At 34.0% G+C, this 18,050-nt stretch overlaps 1 protein-coding gene across 3 annotated transcripts in view; it reads right to left on the bottom strand.

Moving 5' to 3' along the window:
• The window catches only part of LOC114335388 (MATH and LRR domain-containing protein PFE0570w), a 162,316-nt gene that overhangs the window by 45,024 nt on the left and 99,242 nt on the right, over window positions 1-18,050 (bottom strand). For all 3 annotated transcript variants that reach the window (XM_050656404.1, XM_050656406.1, XM_050656405.1), the window contains 2 exons: window positions 10,809-13,178; window positions 4,486-4,876 (listed from right to left, as the gene is read on the bottom strand). In XM_050656404.1, coding sequence (XP_050512361.1) covers window positions 4,486-4,876; window positions 10,809-13,178 — 2,761 coding nt within the window. The remainder of the gene's footprint in view (window positions 1-4,485; window positions 4,877-10,808; window positions 13,179-18,050) is intronic.

The following is an 18,050-nucleotide window of genomic DNA, read 5'->3' as shown; positions in this document are numbered from 1 at the left end:
ACTCGCTACAACTCTGTTCCATTTTAATATTTTTTTTCTGAAATATTTACAGCACATACCTCTTACCATTGTGAAGACTATGAAAGTTGTTGTAGACTTTCAGTCTTCTTCTTGTAAAAGTTGCAAACTTGTAAATCGCAAAAATTAGGTGGAAAAATTTAAAATTTATCAATTTGATCACGTCTATGTTAAACTATAGAGTCCAAAAGAAGTGTTATGGGAAGTTTTAGATCTAGACGTGTTATAGAAAAAAAAAAAAAAAATGGTAAAACTTTTAATTTTAAGAAATTTAATTTTTGTAAAAAAAGTTAATTTTTTTAAATCTATGCAAAAACTTTGCCAAACTTTTTATGCATAGTCAAATTTGATTTTTTGATAAAAAAATAAGTAATCGTGTGGGGAAAAAATAAATATGCCGTTTTAATTGCCTACTTGTCTTATTTGTAAAATTCATATTAGAGTTTTCAAAAAACGTATACAAGGTGAAATTTTTTCTAAGACCCAAACAAATTAATTTTTTAAATCCGGGCCTGATTTTTTTCTAGTTTGAATAAATCAGTTGATTGGGTGATAACATAAATTAAATATTTGTTCAAAAAAAATTCATTTTTGTAATAAAAGTTATTTTTTTTAAATCTATGGTCCACTTTACCAAACTTTTAATTATTCATAGTCAAATTTGATTTTTTTTATAAAAAATTAAGTAATCGTGTGGGAAAAAAATAAATATGCCATTTTAATTGCCTATTTGTCTAATTTGTAAAAATCATATTAGAGTTTTCAAAAAGCGTATACAGGGTGAAATTTTGTCTAAGACCAAAACGAACTTATTTTTTAAATCCGGGCCTGATTTTTTTCTTGTTTGAATAAATCAGTTGATTGGTGGTAACATAAATTAAATATTTGTTCAAAAAAATTAATTTTGGTAATAAAAGTTAATTTTGTTAAATCTATGGTTTACTTTACCAAACTTTTAATTCATAATCAAATTTGATTTTTTTATAAAAAATTAAGCAATCGTGTGCGGAAAAAAATAAATATGTTATTTTAATTGCCTATTTGTCTAATTTGTAAAATTCATATTAGAGTTTTCAGAAAGCTTATACAGGGTGAAATTTTTTCTAAGACCCAAACGAACTAATTTTTTTAAAGCCGGACCTGATTTTTTTCTAGTTTGAATAAATCAGTTGATTAGGTGGCAATAGTGTAACGATTTACCAAAATAAGAGACACATCGATCTGACCGTTCAAAAATTATGACGAATACAAATTTTTGTCAAAATGCGAAACTCGCCCTGTATATTATTAAACAATGGGAGCAGACACTTTTTAATGGTCATTTGTTATTCCCCATAGGGGCCTCTATACGAGGTAGGAGTATGTACAGTTCCTCATGACTCACCCTGTATAAAAAAGTGAAAAAAATAGTTTACGTATGAAGTCTTCACATCCAATATTAACAGTTGTAACCAATGAAAAGTAGGTTCTTTGTCGTCAAATTCCAAATCGAATATTTCAACGTGTAATAACTAAAAAATGAAGCACTTTTCCGAGAAAACTTATCACAACTTTTTTACAGTGTTTAAAAAAGCTTTATATTAATTAGTTAGTTAGTTACTCACAAAATAAAGTTGGTCCCTTTTTTTGGTAAAAAAAAATCGTGACAATCACCCTAAATGAAATTAATCGTTACCGCTTCACCAGTTACTTTACTTATGTATTTTTTATATGGTCTGTAAGTTTCATCGCTTTAAAGTGCTTATTTTGAAAAAAAAAATTGTGATAAAGTAAGTTTTTTTTTAATTATGAAAAAATAATTTTTTTTCCACACAGCTTAAAAATTTCTAGGGAATATTTTGGATTTTTTGTTTTTCTTTAAGGCAAAAATTGTTTAAGATATGGCAGTCAAAATTTACATACACTCGCGATTAATGACTCATAAATTTCATTTGGGATGCTAATTAGGGGGTGATTTTCACGATTTGTTTTACCAAAAAAAGGACCAACTTTATTTTGAGCATAACTTGCTTACTTTTGATGTTAGATTTTTTTTAAACAAAAATAAAGCTTTTTTAAACACTTTAAAAACGTTGTCATGAGTTTTCCCCGAAAAGTGCTTCATTTTTTGGTTATTTCACGTTAAAATATTCGATTTGGAATTTGACGAAAAAGAACTTACTTTTCATTAACTACAGCTCTGCTTCTAATAGGTCTACAGACTTCATACACCTACATTTTTTTACTTTTTTATAAGCTATATTTTTGCTAAGAATATTTTTTCGGTAAAATATGTACTAACTATTTGCGAAAAACCGTCTATAAACGTGTTTTTTTGTTGAAAATAAACATATTCACCCGCATATAACTCGAAAAATACTGACTTAGTGAAAAAACTCTATAGGACAAAAGTTGCTTACAATTAGAATTACTTAATTTACCCATTTTCTCTGACTTCTCTTAAACGTAGATATGTCTTCTCACCCCTGAGAAGAGGTGATACCTACCCCCAGGGCAAGATCATACCTCATCACATTATCACTTTTTTTCTTTTGACATGTTAGCTATGTGTATGCCAAATTTCATGTTAATCCAAGCGGTTCTTTAAAATTCACAGGTTTTGCCATATTTTACCGTGAGTGAATGGACTAATATAAATAAGTCAAAGTTTTGATGGATGCACGGCCGTAACTACCATTGGGGCAACCGGGGCAGTGCCCCGGGGCCCCTGATCAAGGGGGCCCCATGCACAGATTTTAACGGGTAAAATAAAAAATATGTATTTTAAAAGCTGATCCCAATGAAATATTTTGAAATGACACACTTTTAAAAAGACCGCAACATAGTTTTAATTTTTCACTGGGGAAATTAGTATTTCAGACTAAAATGCAATTGGAACAGAACAGGGCCTCTGAGGCCTGAGCTAAGCTAGGGTCCCCGAGACCTTAACGTAAAAAATTAAATTATTATTTAAGAAATTAGTTATTTCGGCGTAATAAAAGCTAAAATGACATTGAAAGAGGGGGGCCCGAGCTAAGCTGGGGCCTCCGAGACCTTTCGTAAACATATAAATTGTGACTGAGAAAATTAGTTATTTTGGCGAAATAAAAACTAAAATGCAACCGGAATAGGGACCCCAGGTCCCAGCTACTTTGTCTTAATCAATTTACCCCAGACCACATCTTGGTACGTGAAAGGAACCACATATTGAAAAGAAAGGTATACATAAGATAAAATGAGCACATTAGGATCAGTCCCACCAGTACACTGACCAGCTTCACTGAGTGTGATTGGCTCACACTGCAGTAGCTTAAGGCACCTTAAGGTGCTTTTAAATCAAAGTGAACACGAAAGCAGGAACGAATTCGTAGGTGTTCGCTTGGTTATTCGTTCGGTACAAAGTAAGACCATTTACATTGTAGCGAACGAACGCATTCGTTGATAATCCGTCCGCAATGTCAGATACAGATGAAGCTGTAATCATTAGTGCTGCTAATTTTATAGTTACTGCAGGACATGCTGAAAAAAAAAAAGAAAGAAGAGATTGTGGTGTTCACATAGGAGGGAAAATGTGCTTTCAAGGGGTTAAATATCAAACATTTTTCCGGACCCCCCTTGCGCTGGGGGTAAATTCCCCAGACCTCCCGGTAGGGGGCCCCCAGATCACATTTGCCCCGGGGCCCTCAACATCGTAGCTACGGCCCTGGTTACATGTGTGATAAAATACTCTGGCGAGGACTATTCTACATGTGAAATTAATTGTTAGTTTGATTGCCTTTAGAATTTATCTACTGCAATTTGATTGATTTATTACACAATTGACTTCCGACATAAATGATGCAAAGGAATCTTTATATTATAAAAATTCTTCAAAAGATTCACGTAAATATATCTATTACTTGTATAATGAAGAAGTAAAAAAGATTTCCTTTTTGTAACTGGTATATCAATTTTTTAATAAAAAAATCTTTAAAAAATCATCCAAATTGGACTATCAAGCACATTACAGGACGAACGTTTTAGGTTTTATCAAACCATCATCAGGTTACAATCTACATCGTTGTAGTTGTAACTAGCCACTGAAATTCGCCACATGACCATTAAATTACTTATTTATTTCATTTGAACTTAATAAAACGCGACAATAAAACGAAGACTTTTCCTTGATAATTTTAATCGTTGAACATTGACTTATTGTCACATTTTCTTAAGTTCAAATGGCTTAAAATATGTAGCTTAAAGGTCAGGTGACCAATTTTTCTGGCTAGTTTCAACTATAACGATCTATAGTGTAACCTGATGATGGTTTGATTAGACCGAAAACATTCGTTCTGTGATGTAGGTACTTTATAGTCCAATTTAGATAATTTTTAAAAGATTTTTTAATAAAAAATTCATATACCAGTTACAAAAGGAAGTCTTTTTTACTTCTTCAGTATTTTTACTATGGTTTACAGTCAACTAGAAGGATTTCCCTTTTAATCTTACCTGTATATTTTCATATTTCCTTTTTTCAGTCTTTTGACATAAGCCCTTTTTTTGTTTCGTGATTTTACATCCAGCGATGTTTTCTGTAAACATTTTAGAAATCGTTCTTCATTACTGTCCGCTTCAGAATCGATTAGCTGTTGCCTTTTTTTATGTTTCTCATATTCTTTAGTGAGCATTAAGAATATGTCATCATCTGGACTACTATGAGAGGCATCATTGGAGGGTTCGCTTGTAACATTTTCAGTTCGATGTTCCTTTGGTGCCATATCTATTTCTTTAGATATGCTATTTTTGGTACTAGTGTATATTTTTTTAAGACACGCATTTTTCAATAGATTACTTAGTGGTTCCGATTTTCTGGCAGTTGTTGACTTTTCAGAAGGAATACCTAAAATAAATTTTAATTACTGTATATAATTTATGTTCGTCTGGGGTTACTAGTTCTATATTTAGCTCGTCTTAAGATAGCGAAGAGAGAAATGCTTCCTAGCAGTCTGTAAGAAAAAACAACTTAAAGAGAGAGGACCCCGCAACACTCCTTATGAAAAAGTAGCCCCGGTCAAATTTAAGAAAAGTTCGGCCAATGATAGTTCTCAGTGCTTAGTCCATGGGACCTAGGTCTGAAAAGCTATTATTCTGAAGCTACAGCCTTTTGAAGTTATTGGATTCAGGTACTCGGTTTACGTTAAGTGCACTAATTTACGTTCAAGTGAACCAAAATATTCATTATTGAAAGAAGAGAGACTCATTTTCTTCATGCAAATTTGCGTATTGAATATGAATTCGTGGTCAAAAATAGATGCATCGTATTTTAGCCTTCAGAAAACCTCTGAAAAGTACTCAGAAAACTGAAGAAGTGCGATAGAAAATGTGCTGCTAGAGATGTTGCATGAATGCTTCACACTTTTATCCGATACCAGCATAGCTGCAGATTTTTTCATTTATTTATTGGCATAGACATTAGTCGTTCAGCCAGTTGCAATAAAGAATATACAATCCTATCTCTAATACAAAATTAAACAGAAACAATATAGTAATACAATAAATAATACAATACAATAATAATACAATAAAACCAATGATGGCTATCTGATAAAGTGATAAAACATTTATGATAAAAAAGGATGCAAATCTGAACTTAAATCATTAAAAATTACAGGCCCACGTACAAATCTTACAGGACCGTGCGTGTATCTGACAAGAAATCTCTAATAATATTGTATATTTGTTGTGAGCCTGTAGCCAACAGAGACTGGACATTGAACGGTGCATGAATATTAAGTTTAATTAAATTTTTATAGAGAGAATTTGAATGATGTCGAAACTTAGTACATTCAAAAAAGATATGATCAAGATCACCCTGTTTTCCGCAATGTTTGCAATTATCGTCTTCAATCACATTTATTTTATATAAATGACTTGGATAGCAAGCATGCCCAAAACATAGTCGATTTATAGTTGTTATATATTTACGTGGAGCTTTAAAACTCTTAAACCAAGTACTTTGTCAAATCACTGGTTGTAAAGTGGTGTATCTTGTGGGGTTTGTTAATCAGTAGAGATTCCATTGATCTTTCCATATCGATAGTTGGTTTCTTTTAAAAATAGTAATAACATCTGATACACATAAAGAATATGACAATAAAGTGCCTGATGTTATACTGTATTTAGCTAAGTAGTCTACATATTCATTATCTTTGCACATATAGCTGCAGTTTCGCCTTGTGTTTAGAAAACTACTGAATAGTAGCAGATCTACGGGGGAAATAGGGGAATTCATCCCCTAACACGGTCCAGAATTAAACAAAAAATTATTGAATTATTGAAACATAAAAATACATTAGCTGACATGACACTTAAACTACAGATAGACAAATTAAACCCAATTAACTCGACAGTTAGAAGTAAAGGAACTTATTGCATATAAGTTATTATCTTTGTCTTTTCTGTAGTTTGGGTTGTATCTTTTTTATGTCTTTTGGTTGGTGTTTCATTGGGGACCCCTCCCCCCAAGGAAAATGTATCAAATAGATTAACAGAAACTTAGGAATAACCATAACAAGTGCTGCTAGAGCCGAATAAGACTTCACTCGTCTTCACGCATGCAGAATATAAACCTGATCTCAGCAACAACACCATTTGATTTAAAAATAAACGCTACATCATAATAAAAAAAAAATAACAACACCGAAACTGGCACTTGCAACATCCACAATATCAAAAATATCACGTAATTACATAGAAATTATGTATATTATGTACTTTGTCTTTTTCATATTGAGATTAAGTCCATATTTTTTACTTATATCTGATATGCGGGACCTTGTTCTTTGCTTTGTAAACCATCTAAGCTATTTGCAAAAACTACAAACTACTGTAAATCAAAAATGAGTATTCATTTTCAATTTCGTTGCAACACGAAACTACAGCCTCATCATTATTCTAGTTCAATCAGAGAGTGCAGCAAGCACCTCTACCGGTTTCGAAACTTATTAGTCTCTCATCAGGCACATATGCTGCTCGCTCTGATCCAACTAGGACAAACCCCCGGCGTGCAGTCACGGATTGCAACGAACGAAATGGCAGGGATGCCCTAGCGGCAACTGCTAGCAAAAGATTAAGTTTTCAATCTAATAGCACATAAAACAACATTAAAAAATGTTTCTCTACATCCTACCAGATTTAAAACAATGGGAACCTTCTCTGGTAACACCTCCGAGGCTTCTACAATTTGCAAGCCATAACGGATGCTGAGAGTAAGGAAGATGAGGGAATTTTACAATTTATAATTCACGTCCCATCCGCTCAGCGCGGTAAAGTTCCAACGATAATGGTTCCCTTCGTACTCCTATCAGAGTACCAAAATAAATAACCATTTTCAATTTCGTTGCAACACGAAACTACAGCCGCATCATTGTTCTAGTTCAATCAGATAGTGTTCAATCGTGTAATTCAATCGAGTAGTTCAATCGTGAATGCACGCCGGAGTTTGTCCTAGTTGGGTCAGAGAGAGCAGCATATGTGCCTCCTGATGAGAGATAAGTTTCGAAACCGGTAGAGGTGCTTGCTGTATTCTCTGATTGAACTAGAATAATGATGCGGCTGTAGTTTCGTGTTGCAACGAAATTGAAAATGGTTATTCATTTTTGATTTACATGTTTACTCTGATTGGAGTACGAAAGGAACCATTATCGTTGGAACTTTACCGCGCTGAGCAGATGGGACGTGAATTATAAATTGTAAAATTCCCTCATCTTCCTTAGTCTCAGCATCCGTTATGGTTTGCAAATTGTAGAAGCCTCGGAGATGTTACCAGAGAAGGTTCCCATTGTTTTCAATCTGGTAGGATGTAGAATAACATTTTTGGATATTGTTCTATGTGCTATAAAGGGTCGTTTTCACGCTACGTCTTATTGTACGTTTTGTGTGTCATGCAAAACGTACGTTTTATTAAGTGTATAGATACATATTAACGTTTTTCAAACAATGTGTTCAATCTTCGAGACAAAACAATAGCGCGACTACAAATCGCAAGTGGAGTCCGGCGCTTATGCTTTTCCAGTGGCGGCTCGTATAACTTTAGGAAGGTAGTGCCAGAATCCGGGCAGCTGCCTAAATTTTTTGTGGCGGTTTTACGATATGGTCAAATAGGATATAAAATATAAATAAAAAAAAATATCGATTCTTATCTACCTGTTCATTATGTTTAATTAGAGTATCACGATAAGCTGAATTTAATTGGGTTTTTATATTTAACTTACCAAGCATTGAAAAGCTAAAAACGTTATTCATGTGCACTTTAGATTTTTCATGGGATTTCAATTTCTCCCATATATGTACAAGATCATCGGTGCCTTTGTTTGACCAAGTCTCGTCACCTCCAAACAAAACGCATACAAAACAGAAGAGTTTATTAGTTTGTTCGCAACCACACAACCAGCTATTTTTATCATAAATAATTTTATTAAACTTACGACAGCGAAGTTTTTGTCCATTTCCACTTTGTTTTTCAATTTTTAAATCGGGTAAAGGCCGACCGAGTTCTTTAATTTGTAGTTTTTTTTCTAACGAAAAACCACCAAAAGAGTTTTTTAATATACTAATTTGATTAATTGTCAATAAATAAATTAAACGTAGAAAATAATCAAAATATTATTTTTATACCTACGACACCCACGATCACAACGCACTAACTAATAATTACAAATTAAAAAATATAGTAGAGTATAAACACAAATATACAATACAGTAGTAGACAATAAACACAATAGCGTCAAGCGAACGCGTAAAGAAACTAGAAATATGTAGATCTAAAACATTGTATCTTAAGATCCACTAACTTCCTTTTCGAGATTTCGAGCCTGGCATGGAGACTCCAATTTAAACGTATGTTAAAAGTGCAATACCGCTCTCTCTCTGTCACTTACACAGGATGCTCATACAATCTTTCTCTTTTCTCACGAGCCACTATGCCGTTCGGCACTGGGATTTTTATGATTTTCATCCTTTATCCGGTCAGCTGTGGGTGGAAAGAGTCGGTAGATTTGCATTGCGCTACACAGTTGCCAGATTTGATATAATTTATAAAAATAAAGAGAAATATTCACAAAAAAAATAAACAGGCATTAAAATGTTTTTAAGATAAAAAATATATGTTTCTGCATAGTTAGCAAGGTAGTGCCATGGCTCTATGGCACTACCTGACGGGCCGCCACTGTGCTTTTCCCATCATATCTTCGATCTGACCTTGGATTTCATTTCGATTCATTTCATTTCTTGTTATACACTGAACAAAACGTACGTTTTTTCGTACGTTTTGCGTGACACAGAAAACGTAGAATAAGACGTAGCGTGAAAACGACGCTTTAGATTGAAAACTTAGTTTTTTTACAAACTACTGATTCGACGGCATATCTAATGTTTGTTAAGCGCACTCTATTCTGCATTCATAAAAACGTGAGAAGTCTTGTGCTGCTCTAGGGTCACTTGTTTTGTGGTTGTTCCTAAGTTTTCTAAAGGCGCTGCAGTAGCAGTGGTGGAACATTTGCCTTGGGGGGGGGGGCTTCCAACAAAACACCAACCGAACAATATAAAATAGATAATTCCAAACTACATAAAAGATATACCTAGATAATATCTAATAAGTTCCCATAACTTTCCATCGAGTTTATTGGGTTGAATTTGTCTGTCTGTAGTTTAAGTTTCATGTTAAAAATTTCCGCGGGAGCTATAAGTATGTTCTTTCTGTGGTTTACCGGGTTTGACTCTGCGTTGAATAATTTTGGTTTTTAGAAAAACCATTATTTTGACGACGTTTCGGCAAGATTGCACTTGCCATTATCAAGTCAGGTAGTTCCGCTTCTCGCTGTTGCTTGAACAGGTGTTGAGACAGAATATTTAGAGGAACACAAAAGGGCATTGACTAGATTTAAGCGATACATCGATACAGATACATTGATTGGAGGAAGAAGTAAACGAGTCTTTGTACTTTAATACAGAGTATGGCATTAGTAAAAATAAAAAAATAGACGGATTTGTTTTAATTTAAATCTGTCTCCTGCCATCCCCGATAGCGCTATTTCTAGGTCTACCTGTTGTCAAGGAGGATATGCAAGACAACTTTACATCAAAACTTCCGTATTTCTCGGTACAAAATAAAACTATTTTTACCGGAGTAAGGTTAGAACGCCCTCCAACGGGGAATAAGTGAAATGAATGTCGACTCGATTCACGTTCTCTGTTAACCCAGATATGAAAATATCAAAAGGCACCGCTAGGAAAATATTCCAACATGCGATTTAGAGAACATATATGAAACGAGTCTTTGTACTCTAATACAGAGTATGGCATTAGTAAAAATAGAAAATAGACGGTTTCGTTTTGATTTAAATCTGTCTCCTGCCATCCCCCGATAGCGCTATTTCTAGGTCTACTTGTTGTCAAGGAGGCTATGCCAGAAGACAGATTTACATCAAAACTTCCGTATTTCACGAAGTATCAAAACTTCCGATTTTGTACCGAGAAATACGGAAGTTTTGATGTAAATTTGTCTTCTTGCATAACCTCCTTGACAACAGGTAGACGACCTAGAAATAGCGCTATCGGGGATGGCAGGATATAGATTTAAATCAAAACGAAACCGTCTATTTTCTATTTTCACTAATGCCATAAGTCTGTATTAGAGTACAAAGACTCGTTTCATATAGGTTCTCTCAATCGCATGTTGGAATATTTTCGTAGCGGTGCCTTTTGATATTTTAATATCTGGGTTAACAGATAACTTGAATCGAGTCGACATTCATTTAAAATTAACAACTTACCTTCTTTGTTGCCAGAACTTCTTTGTGTAGCATTTAGGGTGCGAGGCAAGTTTATATAGGTCTGATTAGGGTTTTCAACTGTTGCATGCAGAATATGCTCTGCATCTGATAATTGTTTGACGTCTGTAGTTTCAATGTTTTTACTCTTAAATTCTATCACACACGATTCAATTTGAGAGGGAAGAAAAACTGAAGGCTCCTCGTAATGTTTAACAGTGGTTTCAAAGTTTTTGATTTTATAATCTTCAACAACGTCCGCTCTTTGTTTTAAATCATCATAATTATTTTGATGTAAAAGTGTCTTAAGCTTTAATGAATTATATCCTATAACACTATTAGATTTTTCATTGTCCTTGGTCATTTTTTGATCAACAAATACTTTTGGCGACTGCGATTTCGGTATATCTTGGAGAATTGTATTATTTTGGAACACATATGAAAATTCTGGAGTTTTAAATTCGGCACTTTTATTGTTTTCTGAATCCTCATGCTTATAATCGTCAAAACCGTCTGCTTTTTGTTTTAAATCATCATAATTATTTTGATGTAAAAGTGTCTTAAACTTTAATGAATTATGTGCTATGGCACTTTTAGATTTTTCATTGTCCTTGGTCATTTTTTGATCAACAAATACTTTCGGCAACTGTGATTTCGATATATCTTGGAGAATTGTGTTATTTTCAAACACATATGAAGAGTCCGAAGTCTCAACTTCGGTGCTTTCATTGTTCTCGAAATCACTTTGAATCTCATTTTCTTCTATAGCGTCAGCATTTTCGAAATAATCTTCACCTGCGATTTTTTCTAACTCTTCCATATTTCCATCCACACTTTCTGAACTAGTATTATTAGATTTCGGAAAAAGGTGTAGAAACTCTTGAATTACTTTATCACTAGATGGTGAATTTTCGATATTATTGTCAATTTTTTGTTCTACAATCTTTATTTCGATGTTTTTATTATGTTCCCAATCTAGTCCAATTTTATTGTAATTTCTGACATTAGAATTTTTAAACATATTTTCTCTTCTCTTTATTTCTAAATTGCCTCTATCTTCATTTACCTCGTCTGAATCAAAACTAACAGGTCTCTGAAAATATTGTAAGAAATTCCTACGCCTGTCATTAGTACAGTTTGAATATTCGTCATTTTTATCAACTTCTCTTTCTATCTTCATTTTAGTGTTTTCATTGCTTTCCCCATCTTCCTTCTCATTATTCTCATTTGTAACATTAAAATTTTTAAACATATCCTTTTTCCTGTTTTTTTCCACAGATTTTATATTCTTATTTCTCCTTTCTGAATAAATATTATTAGGTAGCTGAAAATCTAAATGTTTCTTAAGACCGTCACTAGTACATCTTGAATTTTCGATACTCTTACCAATTTTTCTGATTACCTTTAGTTTATTGTTCTTATTATGCTTCCAACTTTTTTCAACTTTATTCTCAGTTTTAACACTAAAATGTTTAACCATATCTTCCCTACTATTAACTTGTTCTACCATGCCTGTATCCTCATTCATATTTTCTGAATTGATAGCGTTAGGCCTTTGAAAATGCTGTAAAAATTTCCTGACACTATCATTAGTATGTGTCGAATTTTCAACATCTGTATCAATTTTTCTTTCTGCTATCTTCGTTTTAATGCTTTCATTGTTAGGCCTATTTTTTCCAGTGTTATTCTCATTTCTAAGGTTACATTTGTTGAAAATATCTTTCCCCTCACTTTTTTCTTCCTGTCTCATATTCTCATTTAGACCTTCTGATTTAATAGTATTAGGTTTCTGATAATGCATTAAAAATTTTCTAAGAATGTCCTTAGGACGTTTTGAATTTTCAATATTTTTATTAATTTTTCTTTCTTCTGTGCTAATTTTAGTGTCATTTCTTACATTGCATTTGTTGAGAATATTTTCTCTTCTAATATTTGAAATTTTGTCACTAGAAAACACATTCAAAGACTCACTTGCTTCTGTAACATTCCGGGAACTAGATTCTAATGTAGAAGGTAATAAAGATTCTTTCTTAGTGTTGGAGTTATTGAAGAGGTTATTAAAAAGTCCCGTATAGCTTGTTGAATTTGTATTAAAGTCCTTCTTTCCAAATTTTTGATTTTTCAATTTTTTAAACTCACTTATATTTGTTTTAGGAAGATGGTTTTGGGTATTTTGAACATTTCTGTATTTCTTAAACACATTTGTTTTCAATACCTTTACAGAACTTTCACTGTCTGTATTTTTTCGTGTGTAAGTTTTAGTTTCACTTTTTGATATTTTATAATAATCTGTTATCGATGCATTTCTTGGAAATTGTTTGGAAGGTTCAGTGATCTCGATAGCGCTAAAAACTAAGTTTGCAGCAGCCATATCTAAAAGAGAAGAAATATTATGTTATTGTATTTATGCAAAATATATAAGTAAATACAGCTTTAGATTAAATTCGATTCGGGGCCACCACCATCGGTTGACCAAGGTTTCTGCTTTACAGCGTCCTTAGAGCCGCCTGTGGTGTATACCGAAGCGAATTGAATCCTGCTGTCGAACTATGCATATTATAGCGATCGGATGGACAAGAGCTCATGGGAGCTGAACCAGAAGGATCAGGACGATATTATCCTTAGATGGAATAAGGAATGACCGAAGATGGAAAGGTCCAATCGCTTACATTGACGAAACAAAGGCCACGTTGCTCAGTCGGAAGAGATGTGGGCATGGTCCTTTGGGTTGGGCTTCTGTTACAATGATAGATGTTAAATGAATAAATAATGGTATGCGAATAGAGCTAATGAAACGAAGATAGACAAAAGATAAATAGATAACATTAACTGATGGTTTGACTCATGGACTCTAGAAAACGTAAATACTGAATACATAAACGAAAATATTGGGCGCCTGGTATTTTGACCAACAAATACTCAAAGGAACAATAATTAACGAAACATAACACAACAATAAAAAATTAGCAACAATGCTACGACAAGACATCAATGTTCTAATCTTGAGCTGTAAATAATAAAATCAAATAAAATACGACATCGTAAGTTTCAATGTAACTTTTATTAAACTACTCAATAAGGTGTTCTCAATAAGGTAATACTCAATACATATTTACAGGATCTACACAGAAAGAAATAACTATAAAATTGTTGACCAAAAAAAGAAAACTTCAAATACATTAACTTAATATTATTTGGTCGACACAAACACAGACCGATAATCAACAACGTAAAATAGATGACTATAATTTCTAATGACTCTAATTATTAAACTGAAAAACTGAATAATTACTCAAAAAAATTAAAAATATATAATTGACACTCATATTCCGTCATCTATTTGACAATAAAAAAAGCTTTTTTGTTTCTATAATACTAAGTATTATAGTAATTACACAAAAAATTACATAATCAAAATGTCTATAGTTTAAATGATCACCCATAAAATTTCTATAGTTTAATTGATCACCCACTTTAAAATAAAAATTACTCAATAATGACATCAAATTACCTATATTAAAAGGATGACCTCTTTAGGATGTCAATGCACTTTTTCAGTTAAATAAACACAAAACAGGTGTCTTATCTAGACCGCACGCGACAAAAATGGCATATTGCTTCTTCACAGTAGCCAGATAATAATTAGTAACTTACTAGGCCAAGTGAGACATCTGTCAAGCTCCATCTGGCCTGCGAAAAGGGCAGAAAAGGGCGAAGATTTAAAAAAACACAGTTTCTTCAAGCGCCTTCTCGGCGCGAAGGAAATTTATTATGGTTTTGGGAACACAATTTGATGTGAATTCACATCATTTCCAACTCGCTTTTTATTCTACATGCAGAAAAATGTAAACGTTACAATATTAATAAAATACTAAATGTAAAGATAGTTACCAAGGATTCTGCACTCCGACCTATAGAGAATTTTCTTTGTTTCTAGGGAAATATATATGTTCCGATGGCAGGTTACGGAATCAATTAAAAATAAGTGTAAACAATGAACAGTAATATATTTAAAAATAAAAATAAATGATGGTTTTGCTTGTTTTCGATCCAGAGGGTTGCTCACCAGCTAGACAGGCTGTTCCTACCATTTCAGGCGTCCTCAGTAGCTTTCGATAGTGTGCCTACCTCTGGACCGAAAAACAGCTCCACCATAATTTTAAAGGGAATCTGAAAAATAATTCAAATTTCCCATCAGACGCAATACAGCGACATCTACTAACAAATTGAAGAATTGTCGTCTGCTGTCTTATTAATTGAAAAAGTCGCAGATTAAGGGTGTACTAGTAAGAACTTTCAACATGAAAAATCTCAGTTTTAAAATACTATCTACCATTTTTAATTCTTATTAAATTGGTGGATTCTGCATCTGAGATTCTTCAATTTATTAGTAGATGTCGCTGTATTGCGTCTGCTGGGAAATTTGAATTATTTTTCAGATTCCCTTTAAAATGATGGTGGAGCTGTTTTTCGGTCCAGAGGTAGGCACACTATCGAAAGCTACTGAGGACGCCTGAAATGGTAGAAACAGCCTGTCTAGCTGGTGTGCAACCCTCTGGATCGAAAACACGCAAAACCATCATTTATTTTTATTTCCTTTACTCGGATTTGAGTACTGAAAGTTCCTCTGTTGTCCGTTTTTCCTAGACGAATGAAAGCGAAATGTGATCGTTTCCCTTTCGTTTCCTATATTCGTCGTCTGCTGTCTTATTAATTGAAAAAGTCGCAGATAAGGATGTACCAGTAAGAACTTTCAACATGAAAAATCTCAGTTTTAAAATACCATCTACCATTTTTAATTCTTATTAAATTGGTGGATTCTCCATCTGAGATTCTTCAATTAGTAATATATTTATTTATTTTGGGTAAACAAGCGTGCTTCGTTTATTATCTCGTAAAGGTTTTTAGCGAGGGTGTGTCTGAATCGTTCGCCCGCTGTGTAGATACTGCCAGACCACAACACTTTATTATGTCATGATGCTTGCGGTGTTACACTATAGCTAGAAAGCCAATAAATTACTAACATCTGCGTTTTAAAAGATGAGAAACTTTCTGTATTTTAAGAAGTTGATATAAAGAGTGCGGCAATCTGGCCTCGGAATCTATTAGTGTTTTCTTGAAAAAAACATTAATTTTATACAATCTGCTAGGGGATACATTTTCGTTTCTTAACTTACTAACTTTTTTCTTAACTTGTATATTAAATGTTATTTCGTTTTGAGAAAAGTTATTAAAATTTTAGCAAAAATAGTAATTAAAGCGTATGGCTATAACACCCCCGTTTGGGAGAATAAGACGATAGATAATACATAATATATACATATGATGAAAAAAAAACGAAAATAGAAAAAAAACGCAATGTTTATACGAGGAGAAAAAAAATCACTGAATTCACTGTTAACCGACACTTTCTTGATAACTTTTAGGAAATCTCGTTTTCCTCTTCGGTTTGCTGTTTTCATTGTCTGTATTCGTTTTGCTGGACACTGTCATTCTTTCCGGCTCGCGGTGGATACTTTCGTGAAGCTCGTACGCCGGTTTCAATCTGTCTATGGAAATTGTTATTTTTTTTCCATTTATACGGACGAAAAAAGTCTTGTCTCCTCGCTTAATAACTGGAAAAGGACGTGATATGGGTTTTCTAAGCTGCTTTTGATTGTATCGCGGACGAAAACGTGAGAGGTGGTTTTCATGTCTTTGAAAATGAAGGTGCTTTTGGATCCATGATGCGACGGTTGCTTAGGACGGAGATTTTCGAAATGGTTTCGAAGTGTTTTTAAGTAAATGTGAGCACTGTCGTCGGTATTTCTTTGCAACGAAAATAATAGTTCACCTGGCAAACACAATGGTTCTCCGTACACGAGTTCGGCGGCTGAAGTACCTCAATCTTCTCTCCACGCTGCTCGTATGCCCAGTAACACTGAAGGTAGGCTTTCGGTCCATTGGATATTTTTATGACATCGAATTGCTGCTTTTAACTGTCGATGAAACCTTTCTACCATACCATTGGCTTGAGGATGATAGGCGGTTGTCCTTAAATGGGTAGTTCCAGTTAATTTGCAGATTGATTTGAAGAGATGCGATTCGAATTGTCGGCCTTGATCTGTTGTGATGCGCTTGGGAGTGCCAAAACGAGCTATCCAACCAGAAAAAAATGTTCTGGCTACTGTGTCTGCTTCTTGATTAGGCATCGGGAAGGCTTCTGGCCAACGTGTGAAACGGTCGACTAATGTTAGACAGTACTTGTTTCCTTCTGAAATCGGCATCACTATAATGTATATGTGGACATGTTCGAATCGGCTGGAAGGTGGTAGAAAGCTTCCAGTAGGTGAAACAATGTGGCGCGATATTTTTGGCACTGTAGACACGCTCGAGTCAATTTCCTCACATCCGATTTAATGGATGGCCAGACATATCTCTGTGTGATCATCTTCACAGAACTGTTGATTCCGGGATGTGCTAGGTTATGCATGGTGCGAAAAATTGCCATTCGAAGTGGTTTCGGTACAAATGGTCTGGCTGTAGATGTTGATATGTCACAGTACAAACTCACGTTTTGTTCGGAAAAGCGTATTTTATTCATTTGCAGTGATGTTTTCTCTCTTAAGAAAGTTTGCAGTTCTGGATCTGTTTCTTGTGCGAGAGCTAAGTCCATGATGTCGATATCTTTCTTAATGCTATCGACTCGAGATAGTGCGTCTGCCACAATATTCGCTAATCCAGAAATGTGCTGAATGTTAGTGCAAAACTGTCCTATATAGTCTAAATATCTGAACTGTCTAGGACTACATTTGTCTAGCTTCTGAGTAAAGGCGAAGATGATTGGTTTCTGGTCTGTGTATATCGTTATGTCCTTGCCTTCGATCATATGTCTGAAGTTTTTTATGGCTAGATATATAGCTAATAGTTCTCTGTCGTATGCACTATATTTCTTTTCGCTAGGTGAGAATTTCTTAGAAAAGAAAGCTAAAGGTTTCCTACCTCTATCCGTTTTTTGTTGTAGTACAGCTCCAGCACAAAAATCAGAAGCGTCACAAGTGATGGAGATATCAACGTCATTTACAGGGTGGCTCAGTAAAGCAGCGTTAGCTAAACTGTTTTTGCAGTCGTCAAAGGCTGGGATTCGCTGTGGTGTCCATTCAATTGGTGCTTTTCCTTTGACATTACCTTTTAGGGCATCATGTAGTAGTGCTTGTAGCTTAGCTGCATTGGGTACGAACCTTCGGTAGAAGTTTAACATACCTA

This window comes from Diabrotica virgifera, chromosome 7 (genome assembly GCF_917563875.1).
Source record: "Diabrotica virgifera virgifera chromosome 7, PGI_DIABVI_V3a".
In the NCBI taxonomy this organism is placed as follows: Eukaryota; Metazoa; Arthropoda; class Insecta; order Coleoptera; family Chrysomelidae; genus Diabrotica; species Diabrotica virgifera.
This window is presented reverse-complemented; position numbering and strand designations above follow the sequence as displayed.